The following is a 27062-nucleotide window of genomic DNA, read 5'->3' as shown; positions in this document are numbered from 1 at the left end:
GAGGTAAATCCTCAACAAGATTTAGACACGCTATTTGTGAAATTCAATAATGGCTTGACAGCCTGACACTTTCAGCTCTTCCTATGAATATAAAATATTTGTCTTCTAGGTCAAGAAATGTGACGTGCAGCCGACGTAAAATATGGTTTTGACTTCAAGGTACTTTAGATCGCCCTTCCAAGGTTAAATCCCTGAATAAAAGACACGCCAGGACGCGTCAACTGTTTGAGTATTTCTTGTGCCTCTTGGTTCGTGATCAGCACGGTAAAGCTGTTCAGTTCACAATTTTTCTGCGCGGTCTACGACTAAAAGAAAAAGGGTTTAGCTCGCCATGGGAAAAGATAACTGAATTGCAAAGGCGGAACTTTAAAAGCTCTGAAGAAGCTGGTTGAAGGTATTATTTTATCATATTTACGAACAATGGGAAGAATGATTTCCCTTGTACTGGCTGTGCTATAGTTCACGTTGTATGGCTGGGTAACTATAATTTCCTCGCTTTTTCGTTATGAATCACGACCCTTACTTCAGACGACACCTTGTAATTCCATCTAACCAAGGTCTGGGCGTGGCGTTTATCAGATTTCCTTAACCACTGGAAAAAATTCTTCTTCAATGTATATACTGTTTATCGTTCATGCACGTTCATGCTATTAAATTAAACTAATTATTTTCCTCTTGAGGTTTAGCTGTTTCAATTTTGCTGAAAGAAGTTTTGTGAAATGTGGTTCGAAAAAATGTTTATTGTGAATGCACACGAAGAACGGTTGAGAAGATTGAGGAAGAACTAGCGGCCATTTTGTCTGCCAGTACTAAGAGAAGAGAAATCACGGAATCCCGTTAGAAAACGTTTCATAACTTCAGCGCTTTTGAATGATGCAATAGAACTATGTCATAAATTAAAATTCCTGCAGCATAACGAATATCTCGAGAGAAACACTTTGTACAATGAAATCATTCAGTTCACAGGCAAATGTGAGGCTTGTAAACTAACTACTTGTAAAAATGTGCTCTAGTCCTCGTTCATTTTTGCCGTCCGTAAAGTTGTCAATATTTTCCGTACATTACGATAGCTTTTTCTTCCTTTTGTGTTGTTATAGTATCTTCCACGTCTGTTTAAATCTAGAGCAGAAAGGCTTTTGAACTTGTACACTGTGGTTTGACAAAGGAAATCGACAACATGGCTAATAGGTTGAAACCCCAGGAAGCCTCTTGACTGCATCAAACGAAATTCTATTCGTATTTCAATAATTCGTTGTCTGGAGTTCGGTTAAACTCTTTGAGGGTATCTTAGATCTTACCTTTGCTATCGTGGTGATCATACGGACATTTTGTGCGAGAAAATCGGGAGATTGAACTCGAAGTAATATCGACTGCTGGAGACCAAGCTCTTTAGCAAAGTTGACATTTTTCACACCTAGCAAGAGATTCTGTTTATACGCACAATTAACTTTGGTGAAAAAGCTGTTAATCGTTTAAGAGTGGCAAAGAAAAAACAACTTTTCCCTTCTCTGCTGCTGGTTACAACTGCAGCAACGAAATGTTGCGACATTTCGAAACACAAAACCTGTCATATGAAGCGACCCTCGAAAATTGCACCAAAATAGTCTCAAGTTATCTTTATGGCCATTTGAATTGCATATTTCATGCTAGAGTTGTAGTTTGGGTTATTACACACAGAGTATCGAGAAGAAGTGGGCTTTTTTAAACTAGAATTCTTTGCCGTTCAATCTGTGAAAAACAGAAAAGATTGGAAACATTTAATGAGCGAAGGGCAAAGCCTCCGCAACAGCCGAGCCACTAGAACACGAATGTCGCAGAAGGCTAATGGCGTAATTAAAAATTTGTTCTCTCTACTTGTCAGCAGCATTCAGTATCTTAAAAATCGAATTGTTAATCATGGAGGGACAAAAGGAATATACGAGGGTCTTAATTTGCAATTTTTATAGTTAAAACTTTCACTGGCTCCAGTTTGTGAACGAGCAGAATATATGTATTCCGCAATTGTTTGTTGCAGTTCATTCGGTATTCTGCCGTATCTTCTTGGAGAGCTCATGAAATTAAATTCAAGAGCTCTATCGAAGTTAACTGTTCAAATTATGTCGCCACATGTTGTGATAGAAAAAAGAAGAGAGGTTTATCTATCCTCGAAACACATATACAAATATTTACTTCAGTACACGTTGTTTTCAACTGTTTTCAACACAGAAGTAGCTTCAATTTTCAACACAGTTCAAATGGTGGATTCAACAAAAGGTCGAAATTGTCATATCCAAAACAATTAAGCTATCCATATGTTATGTCATATTGAACAAAACGTTGTTTAGGTTTTAGAAATATTGAGCAAAAAGCCGGCTAAAGTTATGGACATTTTTCAAAGTTTAGTTTCACTAGAGTGACTCAGTGAGACTCAAACATGTTTAACATGGCGAATGCCGTAGACTATTTCTCGGCCTCTGTGATTAAAACAACTAGCGATCTTTATCGCCATAACTCATGCAAATTTGCACTTTAGCCTTGAAGGCATAAAAGTGTATTTTCAGTATTAATTGTTTTTATTTAATAATTTGCTTAATCAAACAGATAACTTCACAATAAATTTGCCATTCAGTGACCCTTGAAAAGCTCGTTCAACAACATAACAGTTGCCCCCAGCGTCGCTACGATCATTTGCAAGGAGACTTTAATACTTTCAATAGAAATTGGTTTGAAATCGCATATATTAAGAAAACGACAAATAAGATATTTCTACTAGCAGCAACTGTATCTAGCGTGTAGAATTTAAAGAACTACAGCTTAATTTCAGTTGGGGAAATGAAAGCGTGCTGGTGAGCTCAAAGAAACACTCGCTATAGTTATGGAAACTCCTATCGGCGGTCAGGGAATTTCGCGTTGCTTTCTTGAATAAATGAGTATGAGTTAACATTACTTAAAGGACATCAGTTGCAGTTTTTAGTGGCAAACAACAAGAACATCTTGTACACAGGAAACTGTACATATTAACACACTCGACTGTAGAATAAATCGTGGATGAGAAAAGTTTCACTACAAAATTATTACGACAAATGGAGAGCTTTGAAAAATGGTTTTATTGCTACTGGCATAAAAACATTTTACACAAACCATTTAAATATTCTACATATGGTTTATACGAATGTCGATAAATGGAGTTTAGAGTATAGTACTTTTAATTGCTGGAGATTTTAATCCGCGTCTAAACAGATGTACAGGAGAAAAAGTACAGAACTCTTTCAGTATTGAATTATTAAATGTCGCTTTACAATAGCACTCGATAAAAAACGAATATGTCTTAAACTGTTAAAGTGCAATGACACAGAAAGAGAGACGAAGCGTATAGTTGAGTTCACAATGCTTTAGTTTAAGATAACATTAACGTTTGAAAAACAAAGCACTGGAACAAAGATTGAAGTGCCAGAGCCTCGTTGTCTCTGTTTGGACGAATCGGCTTAACACCTCATCTATAACCGGTCTACGGACGTCTGACTGAAACTGTGAACAAGACTTCATGTTTTATTTACAATTTCACAAATTTCTTTTTCAACGCCTGTGTCCGATACGCTCGCGTTGGCTCACTGATCCCTTGGACTGACAGTCAATGAATGCGAACCGACAAAGACTTGACAAGACCCCGTACATGTGGTGGAATGAAAATTGAACGTAATTTGTAACACTTAGGTGGCTGCGTAACACTCTATTCGCCCGACAAACGGGAAAGAGAAATTTTTATACACCTTCAAGTCTGTACTAAAAGGATTTACGACAATTGTAATTGATAATCTCAAAACATTTGTAACACATCTATCTTGTGCAGCCCCGCCGCATTCCTCTACTTGTCGGTATTACCGGCTTGTTGTCTTTTTTCCACTTCATTCGTCGATTTTGGAACCAAATTTTGATTTGTCGCTCGGAGAGTTGTAGCATTGTTGCCATTTCTGTGCGTCTTTCCTTCGTGAGGTACCGTGTGAAGTGAAATTCTTTTTCTAATTCCAAAATTTGATTTCGCTTGTAAGCAACTCGTCTTCGATGCTTGAAAGGCTGTTTGTAGTGCCAGGGGACATCTTTATCCTCTTCTTCGTCTAAATATTTGAACAAATTTGAATTCTATTAGTAAGTGATCCGGTAAATGAAAAGTGTTTGAAGGTAGAGTAGATTTAAATTCAGGTCATTTAAAGACATGAGGCAAAGTATTTCATCCAGCAAAGAGATGCAAGACTTAATTTTTAAATATTTACTTTGGGTGAGTTATTCTGTTCTTTATTTTAACTGACCCGTGAGTAATTGAAGTGATCTCACATTCAAACATTGTTTAAAACCCGTTCAACTTGTGGCAAACTCCAAAGAACACTCTTCGCAAATCTTAAACTTGGACATGTTGAGCTCTGCACAAGCGTTTTTAACAAATAAATCTTATCTCCTCTCACCTGTTTTATCTTCTGACTCGCTAGCATCCTTTCCAGATTGGCAGGGCTCATCGCTAAGCTCGTTTGTTTCGTGAGTGGAACTTTCGCTCGGTGATTCAGGAGGGCTTTGAGACGCTGTCGAAACAGGGCTTGTACGGTTTTCCGAGTTCGTCACTGGGTTTGCAGCTCTCAAAGGAGGGCTTGTAGAAGCCCCTGGCGGCATGTGAATCTCAGAGTTACGGCCCAGCGGGAAAAACGGTGGGGAATAGTACGATGGAACTCCATAACCGTACATTATAGGTGGAGAATTGAAGTAGGAAGGCGGGCGAATTCTCTGATTTGCTTGATAAAAACAGTCCATGTTAGACACGCGTTTGAAAACCGTAATCAACGGAACACTGGCTCAAGCTACAAATGAGAGAGGCACCAGGCTGTCGAGATCAATATTCTCTCGCACTAGTCATAATTCAGCGCTATAATTAGATAGGTAGATTAATTTCATGATTGGCTAGTCAACAAATACACTACGTCATCGCACTGCTAACTCGGTAAACTGCTGGCGCCTGTTATACGGCGCGTGCGAGTGAGTGAACCAGCCAAGACAACCGGGTGATAAATTTAATTAAAAGCGTCCATTTCATCTCGTTGTAGATAAAATATTAAGGCGTGGAAAACAAAAACCAAATCTTTGTCTTCAAAAGGATTTAATATAACAAGTTCCTTATCTTTTAATTTAGCGATAAATTCGCGGGTTTCACACTGTAGCGAGACCTGGAGGCAAACTGGCTGAATTCCCACCGTTTACACAAAGGGGGTAGAAATTTTAACACATCATAATTTAAAAAAATATGGATTGAAATAGCAAATCATCCTATTTTTAGCGGCACTTGCTCCGACCTTGTAAACCAGATATATGTCAAGGATTTGCTTATTTTAACCATTCGTGCGGTTAATAACTTTCGTATTCAACGTGAATGATTTCTCCACAGCAAACATCTGTGACTGATCGTTCTCTAGCAGGGTTTTGTCGTCGTCACAGCGGGCTGCTAACAAGAGCTGTATTGACTGGAGAATATGAGGAGACGCACTTACACAACCAGCGGAAACCAAAAAAATGTTCTACATGTAGGCACGTGCAAAACTCGCGAAACAGAACAAAAAACGTTCTGCTTTAGTAGCTGAAATTATTATTAATAAGTGTAGATATGGATCTCAGATGCCTCAACTAGACAAATAGCAAGTTTATTAAATGTTCAATCAGTTGAGACTATAACCGTGTTGTCGTAGAAATATTTTTGCCTTTTCTTCTATAGCTTGTGATTCATAAATCACTAGTCACTTTATAGCGCTTGCAGGCAGCTTTTTTCAAGTGACACTTCAGTAAGAGTTGTTTGTAATATAAATTACCCGAATCTCCTGAACACACTTGTGGTAATTAGAACAAATGGGGCTAATTTTTCTCTTCCAGCGGAAAAAAATTACAGTGTGCGCAGGGGGCAGAAACACGTGCGTAGAAAGAAAACGTACAAACTGTCCCCGGCGTACGATGGGAAACGTTAATAATAACACAAGCAAGACCATCTTGGGCAAGACACGACGTTTCCTTTCTGACTCCATGTAAGTGTGGCGGCATTTTCGGCTGTCTGAAGGCAACAGCGGCCTGGAAATACTGAGAATGGCCGTTAATAATGTGCGAAAAGCAATGTGATAAGAGAATTCATGAATGCCGCCGACATGTATGAAATGTTTTCCGAAAAAGAATAAAATAAAAGAGACAGGATGAATTTACAAGAAGAGAAAACCATCTCCGAATTGAGCTTGAGTGTGTTGGAGTGACAATAAATTACTGGAATTTAATACTGCTAGCGTGGTTAAAACATGCCCGCAGAGATTAGGCAGTCAAGTCTAACTGAAATAAGACAAAAATGTTAGTAAAGAGAACCCTACAAAACTAAAACACCATTGTACAAGATGCAAAAATAGTTTTATTTTCTTTTTTTTTGACAAATGAATGAGTAAGAAGAGCCAATTCGTGTATGCCATTTCTCTGATAATGCATTTCTGAAATTGCTGAGGTAAATACGATCGTACCGAGCCACGCGTAGTTGGTCTATGTTAAACAAAAGCTGATCGATCTTTTTTGTTTTGCTCTGCCGTGTTTTCAAACAGTACAGCGAACGCATTCAATGGGTCGACTCCGAGGCGCCAGGGGTGGGTAGCACTTCAGAAGAGCCGCATCAATAACAATTCCCGTTGACCCTTTGTTTTACATGCAGTCATCCATCATACTTGACTAGAACACGGAGCTGCTTTATTAAAACAAATTTGTTGAAATCAAATAATGAACGGGTTTATTTCGTTGCGTGAGATACCGCCGAATGGCAACTTTTGAAAGGCGCTGAACACTGCTACTGCAACCGAGCTCAAACAATGCCCGGTAAGAGTGACCGGAAATGCGTTAAACGGTCGTGCCATCGCTTTAATCGCTCTATGATTTCGTCTCATTAGAGCTTAATGAATTACGCTGTAGTCCATCAAACAGACATCAAGTTAATCGGCGCATGCTAAGCTCAGCGTGTGATCGACCACCAAATTGTATAATGTCCTCGAGAATCAAATTAAAATGATACTTTAACAAATAGTCACTGAGCAACTCAACCCAAACTAGTTTAGTTGAACTTAGAGTTTAGCGACTTTTCTTTGTGGTTTGTTGTTTTGTAGCTAATAGAACCTGAACTACAGATCAGCGTGTAATAGTTTATTAAAACCATCGTCGATCATTTTCATGAATTTTTCATATTTTTATAGATACTACAGAGGCGTGATAAGTTGGCAAGAATCAGCTGGCTCTGAAAAGCACGAAATTGTAAATCAAATCAGCGGAGTAATATTATCAACTTCACAATTGGAATGAGAAGATCTTTTTTTAAAATTAAGGACACGATTTAGACAGTGGTTATTAATTTTTGTTCCTCGCGTGCTTAATATGGTATGCATAGTGTATATTTGAACGAGCCTGAATGTTCATTTTTTTAGGAAACATCGCAAACCTTTAGAAAAATGCGTTATTCGTTCTTGCAGGAAGACACAAATTATTTTTTACTCCCAAAAACACTGTTGATCATTTCAGGAAAAAAAAGCTCACTTGTAAACGGACCTCCGTCAAAATTTTTCCCTTAAAAAAATCTTAACTTGGTTAAACAATGAATTCTGAATCTTCTCTGGCATTATTCACATTTTCTATGTGTTGTCCAATTGTTTCTTTGTCGTTTTGTTCAATTATTACTTTAGTTTCATTTCCGCGATAGTTAAGGTTCCGTCCGTTCAGGAAATACTCCATAGGTAAAAATAGATTTGCAGCCTATATCTTCGTTTTCTTCAGAATGTTTAGTTGAACCTAGCCTCAAAAACAATAAAAATGGTTTAAAACTATTCAAAGGTCTTCCTTCTCTTGAGGATAAAACAACCATATGTTTGCATTTGTTCTGCGTTGTATAACATTCGGAACTGGCAATCTATAAATTCTTCTTAGAGATCTCCCATACATCATGCGAGTAATGCTATTTCGGAGAAATTGGGAAAATGTGAAATTTTCGATCATTTGAGTGATTCTCCTGGCCTATACGCCTCATTATGAAGCGATGCAAAGAGGAGAAATTCGGAAGAGATCATTAAATAACTTTGTTGAAAATACGGGACAAGTGTTACTGTTTGTTCATGAAGTGTTCCTTGATTGTAAGAAACTGGAGTGGAATTGCTGCGCGTGAATGAATATGTCAATTTTTACCGTCACATGAAATGGCTCCCAGCTAGCATTTAATTCAAAAATTGCTCTCCTTCAAAATTCAATTTCCGTTCACAAAGTTCATATCCTTTTCGACTGCAACCCCTCTCCTATCTAACTGCTCTCTTGTTTCTCTACAAAAGAACGGATGCTCCCTTTCTTTTGATGCTCCTTGTCGAGGTCAACACGGATATTTGTGGTGTTTGAACGTGGTAGAAATAAACTAGTTTTAAGAAGAGAACGGATATGAAACACAATGAAAATTTTAGAGTATTTAACGGCAGTTTTCTTAATTCAACACTTGAAAATTCACTCTTCAATTCGGTTTCTCCGGTCTGGAAATTTCAATCATTGAAGGATGCAAATTCGAGGAGGTTGGCGTTTGGACGCAGAAGCCTCTGGTTCTAAAGGAGTAACGCATTAAGACGGAACCCCGCATTGCACCGAACAACGAGTTTCGGTTAGAATTTTGAAACTTGGAGTTGGATTTCGGAAGGAAGAATGACTGAGATTTTTGCGAACCTGGGAGAATTTTGAATGTTTTAGACAGCAAGAACGCGTGGGATCAAGGAAGTATATATTTATAAACAATCTTAGCCGAATGTTACGCGTGCTGTGATTGATTCAATATAATAGATTTTATGTGAGGCCCTTAATCTTCAATTATACCACTATGTTACTTGGCACTGATGGCGTCATTTCATAAAAGCAATAGGGGAATAAACCGCTTGAGTCTAGTTAAAGCTCTCTGCGTCGTTCCCTCCCGTTGTTACACCGTACTCAGGCACGGAGCACGGTGTAACAACAATTTTACGTTCGATTCGGAAAAAGAGCCGGAGGATTCAGGTTTACGGTTGATTAAGGTGTAGGGGGAACACTATAAAAGCTTGTAAATGGCTCAGAAAATAAACATTACTCAGTCGGTCCTCGCAGAATGGGTCCAAAATCATTCAGTTACGTTCTTGCGTAATGATCAGTTGTGTATTCTCTTCAAGTTGGTCACCTCAGTACTCACGACTAGTCAAGGTCACTTCTTTTCTTCAAAGCTTGTTTATTTGAAATTGTTCCCAATACATTCAACTGTCTCCAATAATTGCTGTCAAGTTAGTTTTTAGTTTACGCTGACCATTTTTATTGTGGCAATTTATTCGAATTAGGACAAATTCAAAAACAAGGACAAGGGGTACATAGAATTCGAGCAGACCAAAGTTATGGGTGAAATAGGACAAAATTAGAGCAGTTTATGAAGCCCCTAAATTGGAATATTCACTAAAAGGTACAACAGAGCATCTACCTTTAAAAAAATGATGCAGTATGTTGCGCTTCGGTCAAGCAGTGACACAGACTAATTAGCAAAAAATTCAAGTTCTGCCAAAATACGTAGAGCGGTTTTTAAAGATGTATTGAAATTATCTTTCGGCTTGCCATTTAATTTTAACTTATTGGAACCTCTACGGAATTAAAACAAAGTGTTTTTGTTTATACGACATAACTTGTTTATTCCAGACATCGATATTTTTCTCGGTATCGGGTCCCTTAAAACAAACAAAATTCACACATTCTGCTGATAAACTTCTCGTTGCCTTGACTCAAGTCACGAGTCTATATTTCCTTAACAACAGCAGTACGACTCTCAAATCGTCAAAACAAAAATTGAAATTTCCGACTGTAGCGAACAAAGTACAGCCGCCGGGTTTAGCGTAAGTAAAATAGTGGACGAACGAGGAGATTTAGAAGACTATCCCCCGCCTTTTTTTAATGTCTTGGCTCAGGTCTGACTTCGTCGTTTAGAAATGCTCCATGATTTCAAATGACCCAGTGTAGGTTTAGTTCAGTATTTGTAAAAATGAAACACAATCTACGCTCAGCATGTTGCAGCTCAAGTGCTACAATATAAATGACGTGACGACAAGCAGAAGAGAAAATTGAAGAGGAGGGAAATTATAATGCAACCATCATAACGAGGGAACTGAAAACTTGATCCTAATTGAATATCATTTGGGGTACTTGATTTTGCTATCAACACAGAAATGATTCTGACCGAGACTTGCTGCGTATACCTAAAACTAAAATAAAAAATCAAACTCAAACGATTACGGAAAAAATCCAGAAAAAATTGTTACGTTCTTCTCTTCCCTAAGATTCTTTCTTCGAATATACCGCAGTTCCCCCCTAGCAGTAGCGCTTAACGTTTTCCATTCATAATTTTCAGTATGTGATTCAAGCCATTGTTTGTAGACTTATTCATTGACTCAGCTGCAAAGCCGGAAAAATTTTGATTGACAACGTCACGTGATCAACGGTGGCAACTGCCAGTTCGTCGTGATTGGAACTTTTTCTGTGGCTTGATTTTCTGGTCTTAAAATTTTTTCAGGTTGGAAAATTTTGATAATTTAATGATCTGTGTAGGTCAAATACAACCGAGCGCACCGTTTGAGACCAGGACTGCCTACATTCCGGCGGGAAAGCTGACCGTTACCAAGGCTTTAGTCACAAGACTCTATCAGCTATGCAAGCCACCCTCGATGCACGTGCTCCGAGGACCAAATATGGAACACAGAGCACACATGACCAATGGGCAATTCTCTGCTACCCGTGATATGTGACTGCTAGTGAACTTTGGCGGGAAAGTTCAGAGTGCGGGATATCATAAACAGCCAGTCCTGAACAACCGGTGTGTACACCATGCTGAAGGATATATATAACGCTAAAAAAATACGGTGATTTATTTCTCACCTTGGCGAATCGAAGACAGTAATTTCTCTTCAAAGATGGATTTTTGCGTCAGAATTTTGAACGATTGTGACTCTATAAATCTAGCGAAACGTCTTCTATACGAAGTCTATATCCGAGAGATGGGATGGGAGTTTCGTGAAGACGGGCCGACCGGCTTTCGTGTGGAAAAAGATAAGCAAAGCAAACCGATTCTCTGCGACGCTTTTGACGAGTCATCCATTTGGTTTGGTGCCTACAAAGAAGGGGAACTAATCGGCGTAACACGCGCTGTTCAACGAAATAATTCTCTCGGGAAGCTCGACATTGAGTTGTACCCGGCCAGCCAGCTACCATCCATGAGAAGAGTTCTCCAGCAACAAGAAGATCATCAACTGATTGAAGTACAACGAGGAGCCGTAGCGAAGGAGTACAGGGACACAAAGCCGAGCATTATCCAATTACTTCTTCTGTTTGTCTTCAGTTACGCGCTTGACAAAGAACTGAGTGTAATTTGCCCCACGGTATTCCCCATGTTAGAGACATTATTCAGCCGAGCTGGAATGAAGCTTGTAGAGAAAAATTTCACGTACGGTGAAGGTTGCGATGAATGGCCTACCTTCATCTTCTACTGTTCTTCATCCGCCTTGGCGCAAGTTGTTGGAAAGCTCAAGAGGGCAGCGGGAAAAAGAAAAGCAAGTTTTCTACAAGAAAGGGGCCTTCAATCTAAACGAAGCAAGTTTCTTGTGGTGTAACTGACCCCGGTTTTTGGAACTGGCCATCATTATGTTCGGGTTACGTCTAAAAATTTTCGAGTGGTTTCAAATCAAATTGTGACTTAAAAATTGTCGGTAAGAGGATATGTCTATTATTATTTATTGTTTTATTTATTTGCGCAAAAATTCTCATTGTATATAGCTACAATTGATTTGAGCAGGAAGTATCTGGGCTCTCGTACGAGATTCCCTTTGCAAACTGATAGAACAACTCAGGCGGTGTATGAATTTCAAATAATGTTCAATGGTTTACAAAATTCAAAGGTGTACTTTTGTCGTTAAGATGTGTGTCAAATATCGAATGTTCTTTTTGGTTTATGCTGATAGTTTCTGTTCAGATACATGTATAACGGAATATTAAAATTAAGGAAATAAATTGTTATTTTGAACCATCTTTGGTCTTTCACTCTTCTTTAACTGTCTTAATTACTGGCGAATTGCAGTCAGTTTGTTTTTTTAGTACATAACAAGCCATTACAAGCCGTCTGAGCCTAACGAAGCCAAGAGAGCTTTAGAGAGACATGTAAGAGTCCCAGGCGCTCGTAGTACCATTTTGGGGGTTAAAAATCGTGTTTTGGCGCGGCTAAGTGACGGTAGAAGAGTCGAGAAAAAAAATTCGTCGCTTATTCCAACTGAGAAAATGAAAGATCGGAACAGCACACGAAGTAAAGAAAAAGATGTCCTTTTTGTGCGAATTTCTTTATTTCCAATGTTACTTTTTGTCTTAAAATGTAATAATGTCCTGAGTTGTAATACTGTCGCAGTTTGTAACATCAGTTGTCGGGATTTGTACTGAACACAACTATCGCACATTGTAATTAATGACACCTTGTTGCATGCAATTTTTGACGACCCAGCTGTCGGGCATTGACTTTCACATCGTCGTGTTTTGCATATTTTGAACATTGTTGTCATCATCGCTTTCCCTTTGTTCAGTCAGTTCTCATTTTATTCGTAAAAATGGTGTAAAATCCAGAAGGGGAATAAAATATCATCAAATATAATTAATAAACTGGTAAAATTTAACAGCAGAATTATCAAAACACTATTATTGATATTGCGCATGCATAACTTTTTTTAACATTATTATTATTATTATTATTGTTGTTGTTTAAAAAAGTTCATTCATTATTATTTAAAAATATTAACTCCGATTTAAGAACAAGAAAAGTAAAAAAATTCCCCTATATGGTATGTAAACGGGAATTACTCCTTTCTTTAACTCCTCGCTCTTTACGTCGGTCGTGAAGTTGGCTAACCATGAAAAGAGGAAACAAAAGTTCTTGTCGTTTAAGTCTTGTCACAACAACCAGACAACTAGCGACAGGTGCGTTTTTATAATAGTGATACGCAATAATCGTGTTGTCAATTTGCGACAGGCCGATTACAATTTACCAATACTTTGTTACAATTTACGACGGGTATTGCAAATCCGGATAAAAATTAAAAGTGTAATAAACCAGCCCGAAAATAATTATGTTAAACTGAAAAGGCACTGACTCCTGTTATCATAAAGCCAGTTGTATAGATGTTTTGCGTTTGCTTTTAATGAGGGTAAAGTCTTCGAATAAAAAAAGGGAGTTTGTTCTAGCCGGCGGCGTGAATTCAAAGTCAACCCTTTCACAGTAGCAGAGCTTTGAATTTTTCCTGTACCACCTTTGACTCGGTTAAACACCGCGCTCCTCTATGATGTTTTGGTCAGCCTAATTTAAAATACCTCGATATATAGCAGAAGGTCGTACAGGGGGGCGGGGTCTCTGGGGGGATCTCTGGCTGGGAATAATAGAGGATCACGGATCACGGATAAAAATTTCGTTTTCCCGAATGACGAAAATAAGCAAGTAAGATATCCTTTCTTTAATGACTTGTTCTTACACTAGAAAGAGTGTTTGAAGAAAGAAAAATCACAAATGGCTAAGTCAAGGCTCAATATTGCAAATCGCATACCTTAGTCACTCTCGATAGACGACTCTAACCATTCGGAGGACTTGCGTCTGAAAATCACGTAGAATAGAGTGGTAAAATCACGAATATCGGTTAATACTTCTTCACGGGTCACGCAAAACCCTCAGGTCGCGAGTCACGGAAATAAAATCAGCTAATCACGCTTCACGAGAATACCCCTGTACGACCCTCATAGCAGAGCACTTCCTCAGCCATTGAGTTTAATTCCCGGTCGAAAGAACTTGTTTTGAAAATATAGATAAGCCATTCTAGAGGAGAATGGCTTTAGCTATTCAGATAATCTATAAAAAAAAGAAAAACCATTTTGAAAGCCTGCACTTATGGTATGACTGATTTTCTTTAAGCGAATTTTTCACCTTTCGTCCTGAGTTTCAAAAAGACATCATAAATAGTTAACGAGGAACAGATTATGAAGTCAAGAGAACCGAGAAATGTCTATGAAGGCCCGCCAGTCGATAGTATAGTAGGTATTTCTGGCCAATCGTAGCACACCACTGCTCTGATCGAGAAGGCTAGCCGATATCTCACTGTTATTTTACACCTCATGGGATAATAATTTTCAATATTCTCATCACCCGTTTGCTTGGCAATGTATTGACATTTTAAGGAGAGATTCTATCTTGATCAATTTAAGGATTAAGGAATTAACCAGATTTAAGTCTTTTACCTAAGTAGGTTGTCAATCATTCACTTCATTAGGTTAAAGACTCAACTTGACTCTGTTATCCGTTTGACGGTGAAAACAATTCAATTGCGACCCCGGTCTTAATTGAGGGTCACTTGAACGAATAGCTGAGACTTGTTCGCCGTGTAAAACTGTTACCTCCCAACCTGTGTGCCATAAAACATGGAAAGACATTCCTCTACGCTTTCACATTCAATAAGCCGGCTTCTTGGGCACACAGACGAAGCGCATCTTGACAGAACTGAACGCTCTACAAATGTCACATCGGATTATGGCACAAAGGAGAAGCGCAAATCTTGTCAAGACGAATCTCCACCAACAAGCACTGAAAGAGCGCGTTCACCCAGAGAAGTAGACCACGAACTATGCGTTTATCCTTGGATGGAGATTCATAGATCAAATCAAGGAAAGAAGAAGAAAAGTAAGAGGAATTTAGCTTGTATTCTCTAGTTAGTCAAATGCTTAGCAACCAGCTTGCCTTGTTAGCACAGACAGACATTAGCAAGACAACTAGAGGTGTTTTGTTAATGAGGTGTCTGTAATAACAGCGATATGGATTTACCTTAGAAATTCAGGTTGATTTTTTGCTCTACTTTGAAATATGGGGACTTTTTCAGTACAATAATGTATAATAGTTTTTCAGAGTGTAGAAGCCTTGATAATGCTAGGCTGCTATTTTCCAATGTTGTATTGCTGGGGGCTCTGTTTTTGGGTTTATCATTACATGCGCTGAGTCGACCATTTCACGGACAGTAATTTTACTTTCTTGCGTGTATAGCATTGGCTGATATATTCATGAAATCAGAAACGTTTATCCAGGTCCACGTTATGGGGAGAGTTTCTGTTATTTCTTTGTTAGTTCGTCTGGTGTAAGTCTTTGAATCTTGTAGGCAACCGACCTGCACTCCTATGCCACGGCAACAAAAAACACTTTGCCTAACACTTTTGCGATCGAATTAACGATCGAACCTGCGTTTTATCCCTCATTGAACAGGCCTAAAAGAATTCAAATATGTGAGTAACCACACAAGATTTTAAGTAGAAATAAAAGCATGTTAATGTAAAATTTGACACCTTTGATCGCTATGACACCTCTCTATAAACAGTAGCACATTAACTCTTCCTGTTTATAAATGATGTTATTGTGGCACTGCTTATCTTAGTCACGCTGCAAATTAGGCGCCACAGAAAACATTATATGTGTGTCTTCAAAAACTGAAAGCCTGGCTCTCTCGTCACTCGTCACACGATCTGAGGACACCACACGCATATGTGAATAACGCTGAGGCAACACAGTTTACAATGTCAACATGGAATTTCTCCTAACAGTATCACGCGTAACTTTCAAACAGACGGGTAGTGAGAAGAGAGATTCTTATCAACCGTATGAGGTATTTATGGGAAGCGCGGTGGCCTGATGGTTAGTGCGGTCGTCTCCGGATCTAGCGGTCCGGGCTCGAGCCTTGGCCGGGGACACTGTGTTGTGTTCTTAGGCAAGACACTTAACTCTCATAGTACTTCTCTCCACCCAGGTGCATAAATGGGTACCGGCCAATTGTTGGGGAAAGCTAAAAAAAATGCGGGGGGGGGGGGGGGGGGCGAGTGGGGTGGGGGCTGACCTGCGATGGACTAGTATCCCGTCCAGGTGGAGTAGAAATACTCCTAGCCGCTTCATGCTACAGAAACCGGGGTAAGCTCCGGCTATGAGCCAGTCGGCTTCAATGCTTTACTTTATATGAGGTATTGCCTTGAAATACCATTAATTAACATAGAAAAATATCATCGGCCGAATAAATATTATTCCTAGCCAGTAGGGTCGGTAAGAAGCGATTTAGTACCAACCCAGCCAAATGGGCACGCAATAACCCAGGACGAGAAAGAATTGTTTTGTTACCATGACACTGACGCGCAGGGCGTATTACTGTCAAAGCGACGTAGCACCTCTACGTAGGAATAAAATTTATATGCAGTTGTTACTTTTAAAGAATGTGTTCCCGAATTTAAACTCTTCTTAAGTATCTGGGCAGTGAAACAACGTTTTCTTGCTGTACCAAACACATCAAGTCATCATGCAATACTTTCGGCAAATATTGGGGAGCCTATTAAAAGCAGCTTGAGATCAGAGAAAATATTCCTGTTAGCAGAGGTGTTTGCTTACGGAAAGTTTTAAACAATAGTGATTATATGTGGCCGAGACCATGACCCAGAAGTCCAATGCTTAGGCTGGGAGTGCTTTCCGAGACAAACCGACCGGTCAGAGATCAGTGGGAATACCCGAGGAAAATGGAACGACATTTTCCGATTAAACGAGCCAACCAATAGGAATGGCTCTTGCCATTTTCAATTCCTTTTCCGAATTCCCTAATTAGGGCAAAGTACCGGTTTGTCAAAAATGGAACGGCGAATTTCGGTCGGAATGTTCCGACCGAAATAGGTGGACCACCTCCAGCCTGGGTGATCCCGAATATTCCGGTCGGAGAAACCGAAACGGACCTTTCCATTTGAATTTCGACCGAAATTTCCGGAATCTCTGGCATAATGGTAAGCACCCTAGATGTCCGAGACGTGCGTTAGCGGAGGCCCTGCTGCATAATTTGTTCTTCTTCTCCTCTTTGCCTCATCATTTTAGACTTTATAAAAGTCCTTTCCAATAATACTCCCGTGGCCTGTTAGTGAAACAAGTCGACCTTTAGTGTCTTACGTTGCTCGAATTTTTTTTACCCTCTCACTTCCCTCGAAGAAGATGAATAAGCAAAGGATTAAGCAAATGTCGACTTGAGGCAACTCTGTCATCCTTGGTCATCCTTGTTGTGCTCGGATTTCTGAGGATGAGAGTCAAAACCCACGAGTGAGTTTTCAGGCCTTGGAACCTTACGTTATGATATACTTTATGAAAACACGACCCTTGTGCTCTGTCCCGCTAAACCGTCCGTTCTGTGGACTAATTCTGGTCAAACGCAACAGTTATCTACTCACACATACATTCGATCCGCTCATGCGCAAAGGAAATGATAACAAAAGGAATTCTTATGAGGAAATAGCACCAGCCGATATCTCACGGTTATTTCGTTTTCGCGACTTAAAACAAAATTTTCAATTTCCCTCAAAACGCAATTATGGATGATGAAATGGGCTAACGCTACAGCACCAAGTCATGAAGCCATGATGAAGCCAATGGTCCATTTCCAAGCCTCTCTATCAAAGCGAGGCCTGGTGCACAACTATTCATTCGGAAATGGCCTGTTAAAAGTTTTCAAGTTCTAAGCATAGTTCATGATCCGAATTAACTTTTTTCTGACTCACTTCTCAATCTGTACGATTAATATACATTATTATACGGCTTTGGCTTGTGGTCGATATAACGCGCGTTCTGATTGGCTAAGAACGAGATCTGAACGGTCATTATGCAGCCGTAATGCCCACGGGCCGATTACGGATTATGCAAATTAGGAAGAGCCCGGCTCTGAAAATTCAAGCGCATTGAAACGATGAAAGCCGATTAAAAACAGTAAGAGAAAGTAAATTTAATCCGAGTTGCTAAAAGTTTAGAGATTTTTCCTTAACAAAATTTATATGGAAGTCGTTTTTGACTTACCAGCCGGAACCTTAGCGGGCACTGGTGAAAAACAATCGAAGTTTACCGAGTCTGGTAAAGCTAAAGTCGCTAAGTGAAAAACACCATCGGCAGATCTGTCATGCATCCTGAGCAGAACACCACTAAGAAACTTATAAGTCATCATCTTAGTCACAACAATTACTGAAATATTGAACTCCCAAACAGTTCTTATCAAATAGATTCCCTCGCTTTAACACAAGCAAGTGTAAATCAGCTTCCAGGATCATCAAATATAAACAATCGGGCGGTTTCTGTCGGTAACACTGTTTCTGATAACTGCAGGTAGTCTTAGACGTTCACAAGGCTTGAAAAGTTCATCCATAAATCCCAGAATGAAGAAGGCGAAGATATGTTGTCCAAAGCGATACGGAGATCGAGTTATTCTGAGCAGTACATTCTGAAGCATTAGTATTTTCTTTCACCGAAAGACCCTTGGTTTGGACTATTTTGAAGCACTTTCTGTCTTTTCTATATGCGTTGACGTTTCGCCACAAAAGTCGGAAAAACTCCCCCATCAAGTTGTGGCACCACGGTATTAAAATACCTTGTTGAGGCTGTGACAATCATTTTTCCCGTAAAGAAATGTGTGTTTTTCATAGAATACGTAAAGGTCACTGACTGTGTAGTTTTGCCCTGGGTTTGAGACGATGAATGAATCGGTAAACGCGCGCATCGCCGGATGTAAATTGACGACTTCCGCTCGAATAATTTTTTTCTTTTCTTTATTAAATTCATAAGCCATATAATAAACAACTTAATAACCTCGACTGTTCGGTCGTTACGGGAAAATCTCAAACCTCGGCCTACCGTATTGACCTCGCTATCGCTCAGTCAATACGGCAAGGCCTCAGTTTGAGATTTTCCCGTAACGACCTCACTCTCGGTTATTAAGTAGTTAATATAAGATAATGCTGTATGGAAGAGAAATACATAAACAATAGTCTCCATTTCGCGCGAAAATATGCTCGGATATTTGTCCACGGGCATTATCTGTTCCGAGAAGCGAACAGTTTTCCGAGAGCAACTGTGAGCTTCGAGGAACAGATAATGTCCAAGGACAAATATGCGAGCACATTTTCATGGCAAATAGACGCTATTGTGTTTATTATCCTTCAAATACTTTTTGCAACACGCGCGGTTTTGAAAATTGGGGAATGTCACGTGACGCGTCTAGACCAATTGCGCGCGAGTGAAAATATCGGATGGATTATAAACACTGTTATGTTCAAGAGCAACTGGCTTCTGTATTTTTTGCGTGTTTACGAGCCGAGACGAAAACAAAAAAAAAAGAAGAGGTCACTATCCAGCCTTCTTGACCCTACAAGCTTGCCGCAATAAATTGCCTCACGGGAAACAGCGGCAAATCACAAGAGGGCAAGCCTGCTCGGGTAGCTAATCGCAGCATATTCGATTAATTAAGTTGATCTTACCCGCTCCCGGAACATTGAGGGGTTTTTAAAAGGCGTACAGTTAATATATGGAAAAATACTGTGTGCTGTGCTGTGTGGCTGCGATATAATCGAAGGAATTGATTGACTGAAAAATGGACAAATAGATTTGGGCTACACGTCTTTTCCTGGATTTGTCAACTTATGCAGCTGAAACGCAAACGAACAGAATCTCACGATCTCTTTTCGCGTCCTACGACCTCACGAGGTGCCCGCTATGTTCTTGTTTACACCAATGTGGTATTTTATCAGGAAAATTGCCTGACAAAAGATCCGCTACTTAAGAAATACTTCATTGCGTCTGCGTGTGTTCATAATACTTATACGCAAGTGAAAATCAGCCTTTGGCAGCCACGTCAGTCTCAAGTCAGTTGCCACTGACATTCCAGGTTAAGTCTCTTTCCCTCTCTCGTACAAGTTTTTTTCATTTTCTCTCCTCGACTGACAAAAGCAGATAAAAGATAATTTGCATTGCCATCGAATTCAAGCATCTTCAATGCAAAGATTGCCTTCAAACTGCTCCGAACATTCAATTTATCTGTTAATCGTCTACATCGTGTGAAAGCGAACTTAACACTTTGCTGCGCACGCATATGCCACTCAGGAACCTCAAAATGGCAGAAAAGTTATTGATCGAAACAGAGAAATCTTCTGCTAACTGAATATCTCTGCTTGGGCCAGTAGCAGTCGCTTATCTCAACCGGAAGTTAACGCTTTGAACTTTTGACGCCTAAGTTGGAAATAGTAATTCTCCCTACTGATTTCCGTCTTCTGTTTTTCTGTTGTTTGGGAGAATTTGCTTGTACCTCGAGGTAATTTTCATAATCTTTTCATTTGTCTGGCAAGCAGTACATTGATGTACAAACAGCAATAGAATCTCGATCCGGCACAAGGAAATCCTTTTATTAAGACTAAAGTCAGCTACACCGTGTTGCACAAATTTTAAAATTGTAAATTACCTTCAAGGATTTCGTCAGCACGGAATTTCGATGAGACCTTTGAACCTTCCTGTTTTGCACTTGGGGGGTACTTTACTACTGCGCGCGATGGCGCGCGATTGATGATTGCTACGTAAAATCATGAGATCGTAAAATAAACCACATTTGACAACTCTGACCCCGTTCTAAATTGAAAACAACCGAAAAACCGAAGTCGTCTCTTCGTCTGAGTACTTTCACAAGTCTCTTACTAAGCGAGAAAATTACTGCGTATAATTAAATATTCAGCTCACACCATTCGGTTTAAACTAATTAACACCAGACAAACGGGGCCCATCTTTGCTTCCCGTCGAACGATCTGTTTTCGACCGTTCCGATCTACAAACGAATCTCATCCGCGTTTATTAGGTCACACAACCCTAATAATAAGTATTTTAGACTATGCAAGGGATGTCGTTTTTTCAGGCAGGGAAATCTAGCATATTGCGACAGTTCATCCGGGCATCACTTGCCGATGTTATTGTCATTTGGAATGGAGGAGTGGAGTCCAAATGTCTAGCGCCCATTCTTCCTGGACAATTTAAATTTCAAAAGCAAATTCCGCGTTTGAACAAGCCGCCGGTTTATGTGGGAAATGCTTTGTTCAAGGAAATCATGATTACCACTCTCAGCTTTGAAATAAAAACGATGTACATCGCAAATCCGGGTTAAAGACCAGTGTCAAACATAACCAGCAGGAAATAGGTAACGATATCGGCTTAGCCGGATAATGAGTGTTAATCAATTACGCCAGTTGCTGTCTTCGAGGATTTAGAAATTGAAGAAAACCACGCCGAAAAAAAAATTGGCCATTTTTGTGGAAACAGAAAGTGTTAACAATGTTTTAGGTGTCCGTAACTTAAGAAAAACAATGCGTTTAATAAAAATAAAATGCAAGAGGCAACCCAGAACAGAACAGAAGGCAAACATTCTTTCTCATCAAGCAAAATCCGCTGTTTTCCTCTGTTTCAGCTGTAGAAATAGTTTTGGTGTTTCTCGTAAGAGTGCATTTCTATTTATTTAGCTGGTACTATTTTAGAATTTATAATGTTCACAACGCCAGATGCTCCTTTCCATAAGAAAGGCAAATTATAACATTAACAAAATGTGCGACGATATGGCTCTGTTTTTTGACAGGGAAAATGGTTTGATCGATGAGGTATCAAGCCAAACTATGCGAAAACAGACGCGAAACACGTACTTGGTTAAGCAATGCTAATCTCTTGAGCTATTTTCTCGTCCTCTTGTGTTCTTTATAGCCTGTTATTTCTGTTTACATGAGCTATTATAGTCTTAAGTTTTTAACAAGAGCTTAAGAAAGATTAACTCGCCAACAGATATTTAAGAATCTAAACGGCATCAGTCCCTTGATTTGTCGCCGGTGACCAAATTTTCAGTCTCAAATGATCTTTGTACATGTTCCGTACATTATTGTATTTGCTAAATTAAAGTAACAGGTCTTCACCAAAAGATGAAGGAAAACTTTTCATATGACAAAGGAAACAGCCGCACTGCTCAAGTTAGTGGGTACAAATCGTTCCGACGGGTAAGAAGATTTATGTTTCCGCTATAGGTAGCCGTAAATTCCTTCACAAAACGACGGCTTGTCTTAAAATGATGAATTACTCGGAAAAACACTCCAAGCGCTTTGTGTATCCCATTACATACCATAAGTGAAATCTTGAGGCAGATGTGAGCAGTCTAATTGGCTCTCAGCGAATCACGTGCCCAAAAATAATACATCTTTCTTTCTTTACTTGTTGGTACGTGGGACAAACAATGCCACTGTGCCTATCGAGTCTTGTCAACGGTCAGCATTGATCTTCATCCAAAGGTCAAAAAATTGGTCAACTTTGTATTGTCTTCTATCAAAAACATATTCATCTTTCTTAAGGCCCCCATTTAAGAAGCACAGTAGTGGACAAGTCATGCAAAAAGCAAATACTCCGTGTTGCCAAGGCAAAAACGACAGGGCCGAACAGCCTGACGTACCGTCGCCTCCGAACTCGTGCAAAGAAAATTCCTGCGATAGCTTGGAGGTCGAAGCGGCTAATTCACCGAAACAACATGCCTCTACAGAAAACAACGCTCACGGAATATACCCGTGGATGAAGGAGTTCCGGACAAAAGGTACGAAACAAAGTCATTGCAGGAGTTTTTGTCCTAAAAACGAAGGGGAACAGTGAAAGTGGGTGGGGATCGGAAATAACCCTTTCGCTCGGCGGCTGATTTCTGCATGCACCGCTATTTCTAAAATCGCCGCGAAACAAATCTCTCGAATATTCAGGTTTAGCACGAACTGAGTGCAGTTGTAATGTGTGTTGCGTGTAAAGTTTGATAATTATGGCGGATTAGCGAAGAATAATAGCTGGAGAATTGGCTCGCCAGCATGGCGCTTCTTCTTTGTGAAGCAGTTTGCTCCGCCATTCGAAGGTGCGAACCGCTGTATTTTATAATCTTAGCGTCAACAATCCAACTTATTTCGCTTGAATGGAAGTTGTAAGACAGAACTGATAGGATTGTTTTGTTATGCTAAGATGAAAAGACAGTATTTTGAGGTATTTCAAAGGATTCACACGTCGTTGACGCCAGAAGCAAAAAGACCAATCGAGACGCCATGTTCAAAAGTGTGGTAATCCTTTTGCCCTTGCTGTGTGGCGTCCCAAATCTTGTTGGAAGTCTCAGAAATGTCCTAATTAACCACAAAACAGTCTCTTCTCAGTTACTTTAACTTGCTTCAGTTCAAAGGATCTTGTGTTTTAATAACAGCAAGAGTCGCCAAGTATTTTGAATCAGTGATTTGAGTCATTTTCGAATTCTGCAGGCGTAGTAAAACCTGCACAGAAAGTTACATTACAATGAGTTGTTTTTCTCTAACTTAATCGAAACCTCTGAAATCTTGTCTCTAGCCTCGTGAAATTTCTTTTAATTTAGCTGAAAGCTGCAGGTTCAGAGCCGTTTTAAGCTTGGCATTGTTGTGCTTGAAAACAAAACTTGAAATCAGTGCTGTCGAATTTATCTACGTAGCTACGCGCTCGCATGATCATGGCCTTGCTCGAATCGAGAAGCTTTGCTCATAAATAAAAACTATCGTAAGCTTTGCAGTTACACTCTTTCAGTCTCCTTTTGTTTGACTCCATGGTTAACGCTCCATAGTTGCGGCTCTTGTTTGTTATATTTTTTTGAAAAAACTCGCAGTGTTTTACCTCGAAATTGCCGGACATGTCCGAAAATCTAAATTCTTAAAATTTTGGACTGTTATAAATGATTCTCCTTCAGATATATCGGCTTTGTTACCCGTCAAATATTAGCGAAGCTTTGTGGTGTAACTTGCAATAGATCATTAGCTATTATACTTCATACATTGAAATTAATTTCACGATCTGACGACGGAATTCTCTCGCTGGAAATTTTGGTCGAAGTGAAGTACAGTTAAGGAAAATTATTGAACTACATTTTTGAATCAAGTGACCGTGTAAGCGCTTGACATTCAAATACATTCTAACCTGTTTGAGTCATCTTTACCACTGTTTGAGCGGCAATACATTGTAAAACAGAAATAATTTCTATTGCAACACTTGTTGTGGCGGGTGGGCTAAACAAGATTACACGCGACAAAGTGAGAACTCTTATCAGTACACTCGTCCACCGCATGTACGTAACAAATCTATCTTTGTTTTTAGGAGTACCACAGGAAAAAGACGATAAACTTAACCGTACAATTTACAGCACAAGACAGCTTGTGGAACTCGAGAAGGAGTTTCACTACAACAAATACCTGTGCAGACCGAGGAGAATCGAAATTGCTCAATCGCTTGGACTGACCGAGAAACAGGTCAAAATTTGGTTTCAAAACAGGAGAATGAAATGGAAAAAGGAGAACAAGGTTGTAGAAAAAGCTCTGGAGTTCGAAATTCAGGAACGAGTGAGGCAACTCAGTTCTCAAAATCCAAATGGTTTTGGCAGCTTATCGGCTATGGTGAACTTCAACTCGCATCCAAATTCGTCGTCCGCATTCAGTGAAACGAACTCTCTTCAACAAATGCGAAACTACAACTATTCTGCTCCCATACAGACCTGCAATGGCGGGTTTATGGACAGACCAAGGACAATGTGGAGCCAAGGACCATTGCAACACTTTTAATGACCATGAGTTATCATTTATTAATTCACACGAAGTCCGGCAATATTTCGTTGTAGCTGTCAGCTCAGGTACATTTTTGACAACCGCGGGTGCGATATTTCGCCCAGAGACGGTGTGAATCTCATTATTTCTCTTTTAAAATTGGTGTACATAAATTTGTTTGTTACTGTTGGAAGGACTCACCGTATTGCCGTGAGGAATATTTATTGACTTAAGGTGAATAATCTTAGTTTTATTCGGGTTACTATGACAAGAAATAAACACTTTTCACTTCTGTTTATATACGGCACTTTTCAATTACATAATTCCACAACATATTATGTGTTTACTTCCCTCCGGATGTTCACTGAGGTAAATAAGTTGTTTCATATCAATGGATTTTTGAGTTCTTGGCAATTATTTAATTCTAATGTTGAAAAGTATATGAATTTATCACCACAGTCAGATAAGGCCCCAACTGAAACGTTCAATGGGATGACTTGTTTTTACGAGGTCTGGTTCTTAATGAGATTTTCCATCCATTCTCAAACTAAACGTTAATACTTAACGATAATTATAAAACGCAAGAGTGAAATTATTCGATGGCAGGTTTTGTTATGCTATCTTATTGATAATCAGAGTTTCCACTTCAGTCTAATCGGTACATTTTTTAATAGACTTCACCCTGAACGCAACGTGAATTCAGTTTACGTCAGATTTTGTACAGTTCTGTCACTTATTTAAACTGAGGGAAAATATTTGGATTTTAATATTGTTATATGAATATATTTGGAACCAGGACATTTTAGTTACTAGATAATCCCTGACAGAAACAGAAAATTAACAATAAAATTATGGCTTGTGTTCGAAATGTCTGTATGTATGGTACAGCTCGACATTATTTATAACTGATTGAAGCTCTAGTGTTAGTTTTGCTGAGCAGGTGTGTTGAGCCGTGTGTTGCATTGCATATTTCTTTTTTGCCGAGAATTACGCCTGAACGACAAACTGTTGAAATGCATTCCCTGGTTGTTTCTGTTCAGAATTAATGAGATAATGGCTGGCCGATTGGAAAAATATAGCTACTGGAAAGCGTTAATTGAATCACAGGAACGGATTAAACTTAAAACTAAAAGCTTCCAGCATCAGCTGATGTTCTAAACGTTCTTTTTTTCCCTGGACGGGCCGTTACAACTAGAATTTGGCTAAACTACCTTTTCGTTTCGGGATCAACACGAAAACAATATCCTGAAACACACTGATTGAACGTGCCAGCTGGTCACTGGTAACATGAAAGGAGCCGAACGTACTAACTTACTTCCGAAAAGTTCTCTCGACAGTGCGCGACCCAATCTCGTTCCCAGAGTATTCGCTGGACAAGGGTAACGAAGGCTCTGGGAACAAGATTGCGCGCGACCTGGGACTTTCATTCTCATTCTCGTCCCCATAGCCCTTTTCGCTCCTCTTAGCCGGCGGGGCCTTGGCACGAGAGGAGCGAAAAGGGCTACGGGGACGAGAATGTTTGTTACGCGCAGCTAAAAGGAAGGGGACCTGTGCTTTACAAACATGAAGTGCGATCTGTAATGCCACTAGATAAAAGGAGTGAGCAGTCTCAAACGAAAGAGCTGTGTCACCGGGAAAGTCAAACGCTTGGCTGGTTATAACCTGAAGTTGATGAAGGTCAATTTAGGATGTTGGCGTTTCGACTGATTAGCCCTTCCTGTGTTTGTGATTAACCCCAAGCAGGGCGGAGACTACCATATTAAGAGAACAGAGGTGCTCATCGTAGCTTTTAGAGCTTTTTAGGGGGTAAAAAGAGATACCTCTTAGGGTGTTCAGTCTCAAAGGGTCCTCAGCGGGAGCTTTTTGCGGTGCCATTCGGGTGTTGAACCGGCAACAAATTATGAAAGGAGATAATATGTTGTTTTAGAATTGGTACCTCTTTAGCGTAGCCAATCAGATGGTATTCGTGAGAGAGCGCTAGTAGCAGGGTTCGTACCCTTTTTCAGAAACAAATTTCCAGGACTTTTGCAGGACTTTTCCAGGACTCGGATTGTTTCTCCAAGAACTCTAAAATTCACTTTAACCCTTTCACTCCCAAGATCTCAATGTCAATTCTCCTTACAGATTTCCAGAACTTTCCAGGACCAGTAGCACTTTCCCAGGACTTTCCAGGTTTTCCAGGACCTGTACGAACCCTGTAGTGGATTTATACTGGCGAGTTTTAGTATAATTTTCCATTGGCTACGCTACTCACCACCTATACTGTTATAGATAGTGAGTAGCCCAGCAGCGCGCACTTGTTAATGTAAACAAGAGGGCTTACAGAAAATAAACAATTTAAATTGTATCAAGCCCCTTGGAAATTTGATGTTCTTGAAACTAGAATATTTGCCCTCCAAGCTTCGCTTCTCGGGCAAATATTTGTTTTAAGAACGTCAAATTTCCGCGGGGCAACTTTCAGAAGATAGTTCCTCGGTAGAAACAATCTGTTGTTTAAATAGAAATTGAGAGTGAATCACCTTATTGTCAAATGGAAACACGATTTTAAGCCAATC

At 39.6% G+C, this 27062-nt stretch overlaps 2 protein-coding genes across 5 annotated transcripts; one reads left to right on the top strand and one right to left on the bottom strand.

Moving 5' to 3' along the window:
* The first annotated feature begins 112 nt into the window (after positions 1-112).
* LOC110054318 (homeobox protein Hox-B4-like) lies at positions 113-25375 on the top strand. Of its 4 annotated transcripts, XM_020760700.2 has the most exons (3): positions 117-394; positions 14355-14761; positions 24065-25375. In XM_020760700.2, the coding sequence occupies exons 2-3, from the start codon at positions 14503-14505 to the stop codon at positions 24523-24525; spliced, it is 720 nt and encodes a 239-aa protein (XP_020616359.1). In that variant the 5' UTR covers positions 117-394; positions 14355-14502; the 3' UTR covers positions 24526-25375. The 4 variants fall into 4 exon arrangements, 3 of the variants coding, with proteins under 3 accessions (XP_089141529.1, XP_020616359.1, XP_020616360.1); XR_016206165.1 differs by lacking the exon at positions 14355-14761 and having other exon boundaries at positions 113-394; positions 24065-24236; XM_089285403.1 differs by lacking the exons at positions 14355-14761; positions 24065-25375 and adding an exon at positions 10612-12084 and having other exon boundaries at positions 116-394.
* LOC110054320 (uncharacterized) lies at positions 3068-4888 on the bottom strand. The gene is made up of 2 exons (XM_020760703.2): positions 4440-4888; positions 3068-4094 (listed from the first exon to the last, which is right to left on the bottom strand). The coding sequence occupies exons 1-2, from the start codon at positions 4777-4779 to the stop codon at positions 3817-3819; spliced, it is 618 nt and encodes a 205-aa protein (XP_020616362.1). The 5' UTR covers positions 4780-4888; the 3' UTR covers positions 3068-3816.
* Positions 25376-27062: the final 1687 nt, after the last annotated feature.

This window comes from Orbicella faveolata, unplaced genomic scaffold, assembly GCF_042242905.1.
Source record: "Orbicella faveolata isolate gen_17 unplaced genomic scaffold, um_ofav_v1 contig_13, whole genome shotgun sequence".
Lineage (NCBI taxonomy): Eukaryota > Metazoa > Cnidaria > Anthozoa > Scleractinia > Merulinidae > Orbicella > Orbicella faveolata.
This window is presented reverse-complemented; position numbering and strand designations above follow the sequence as displayed.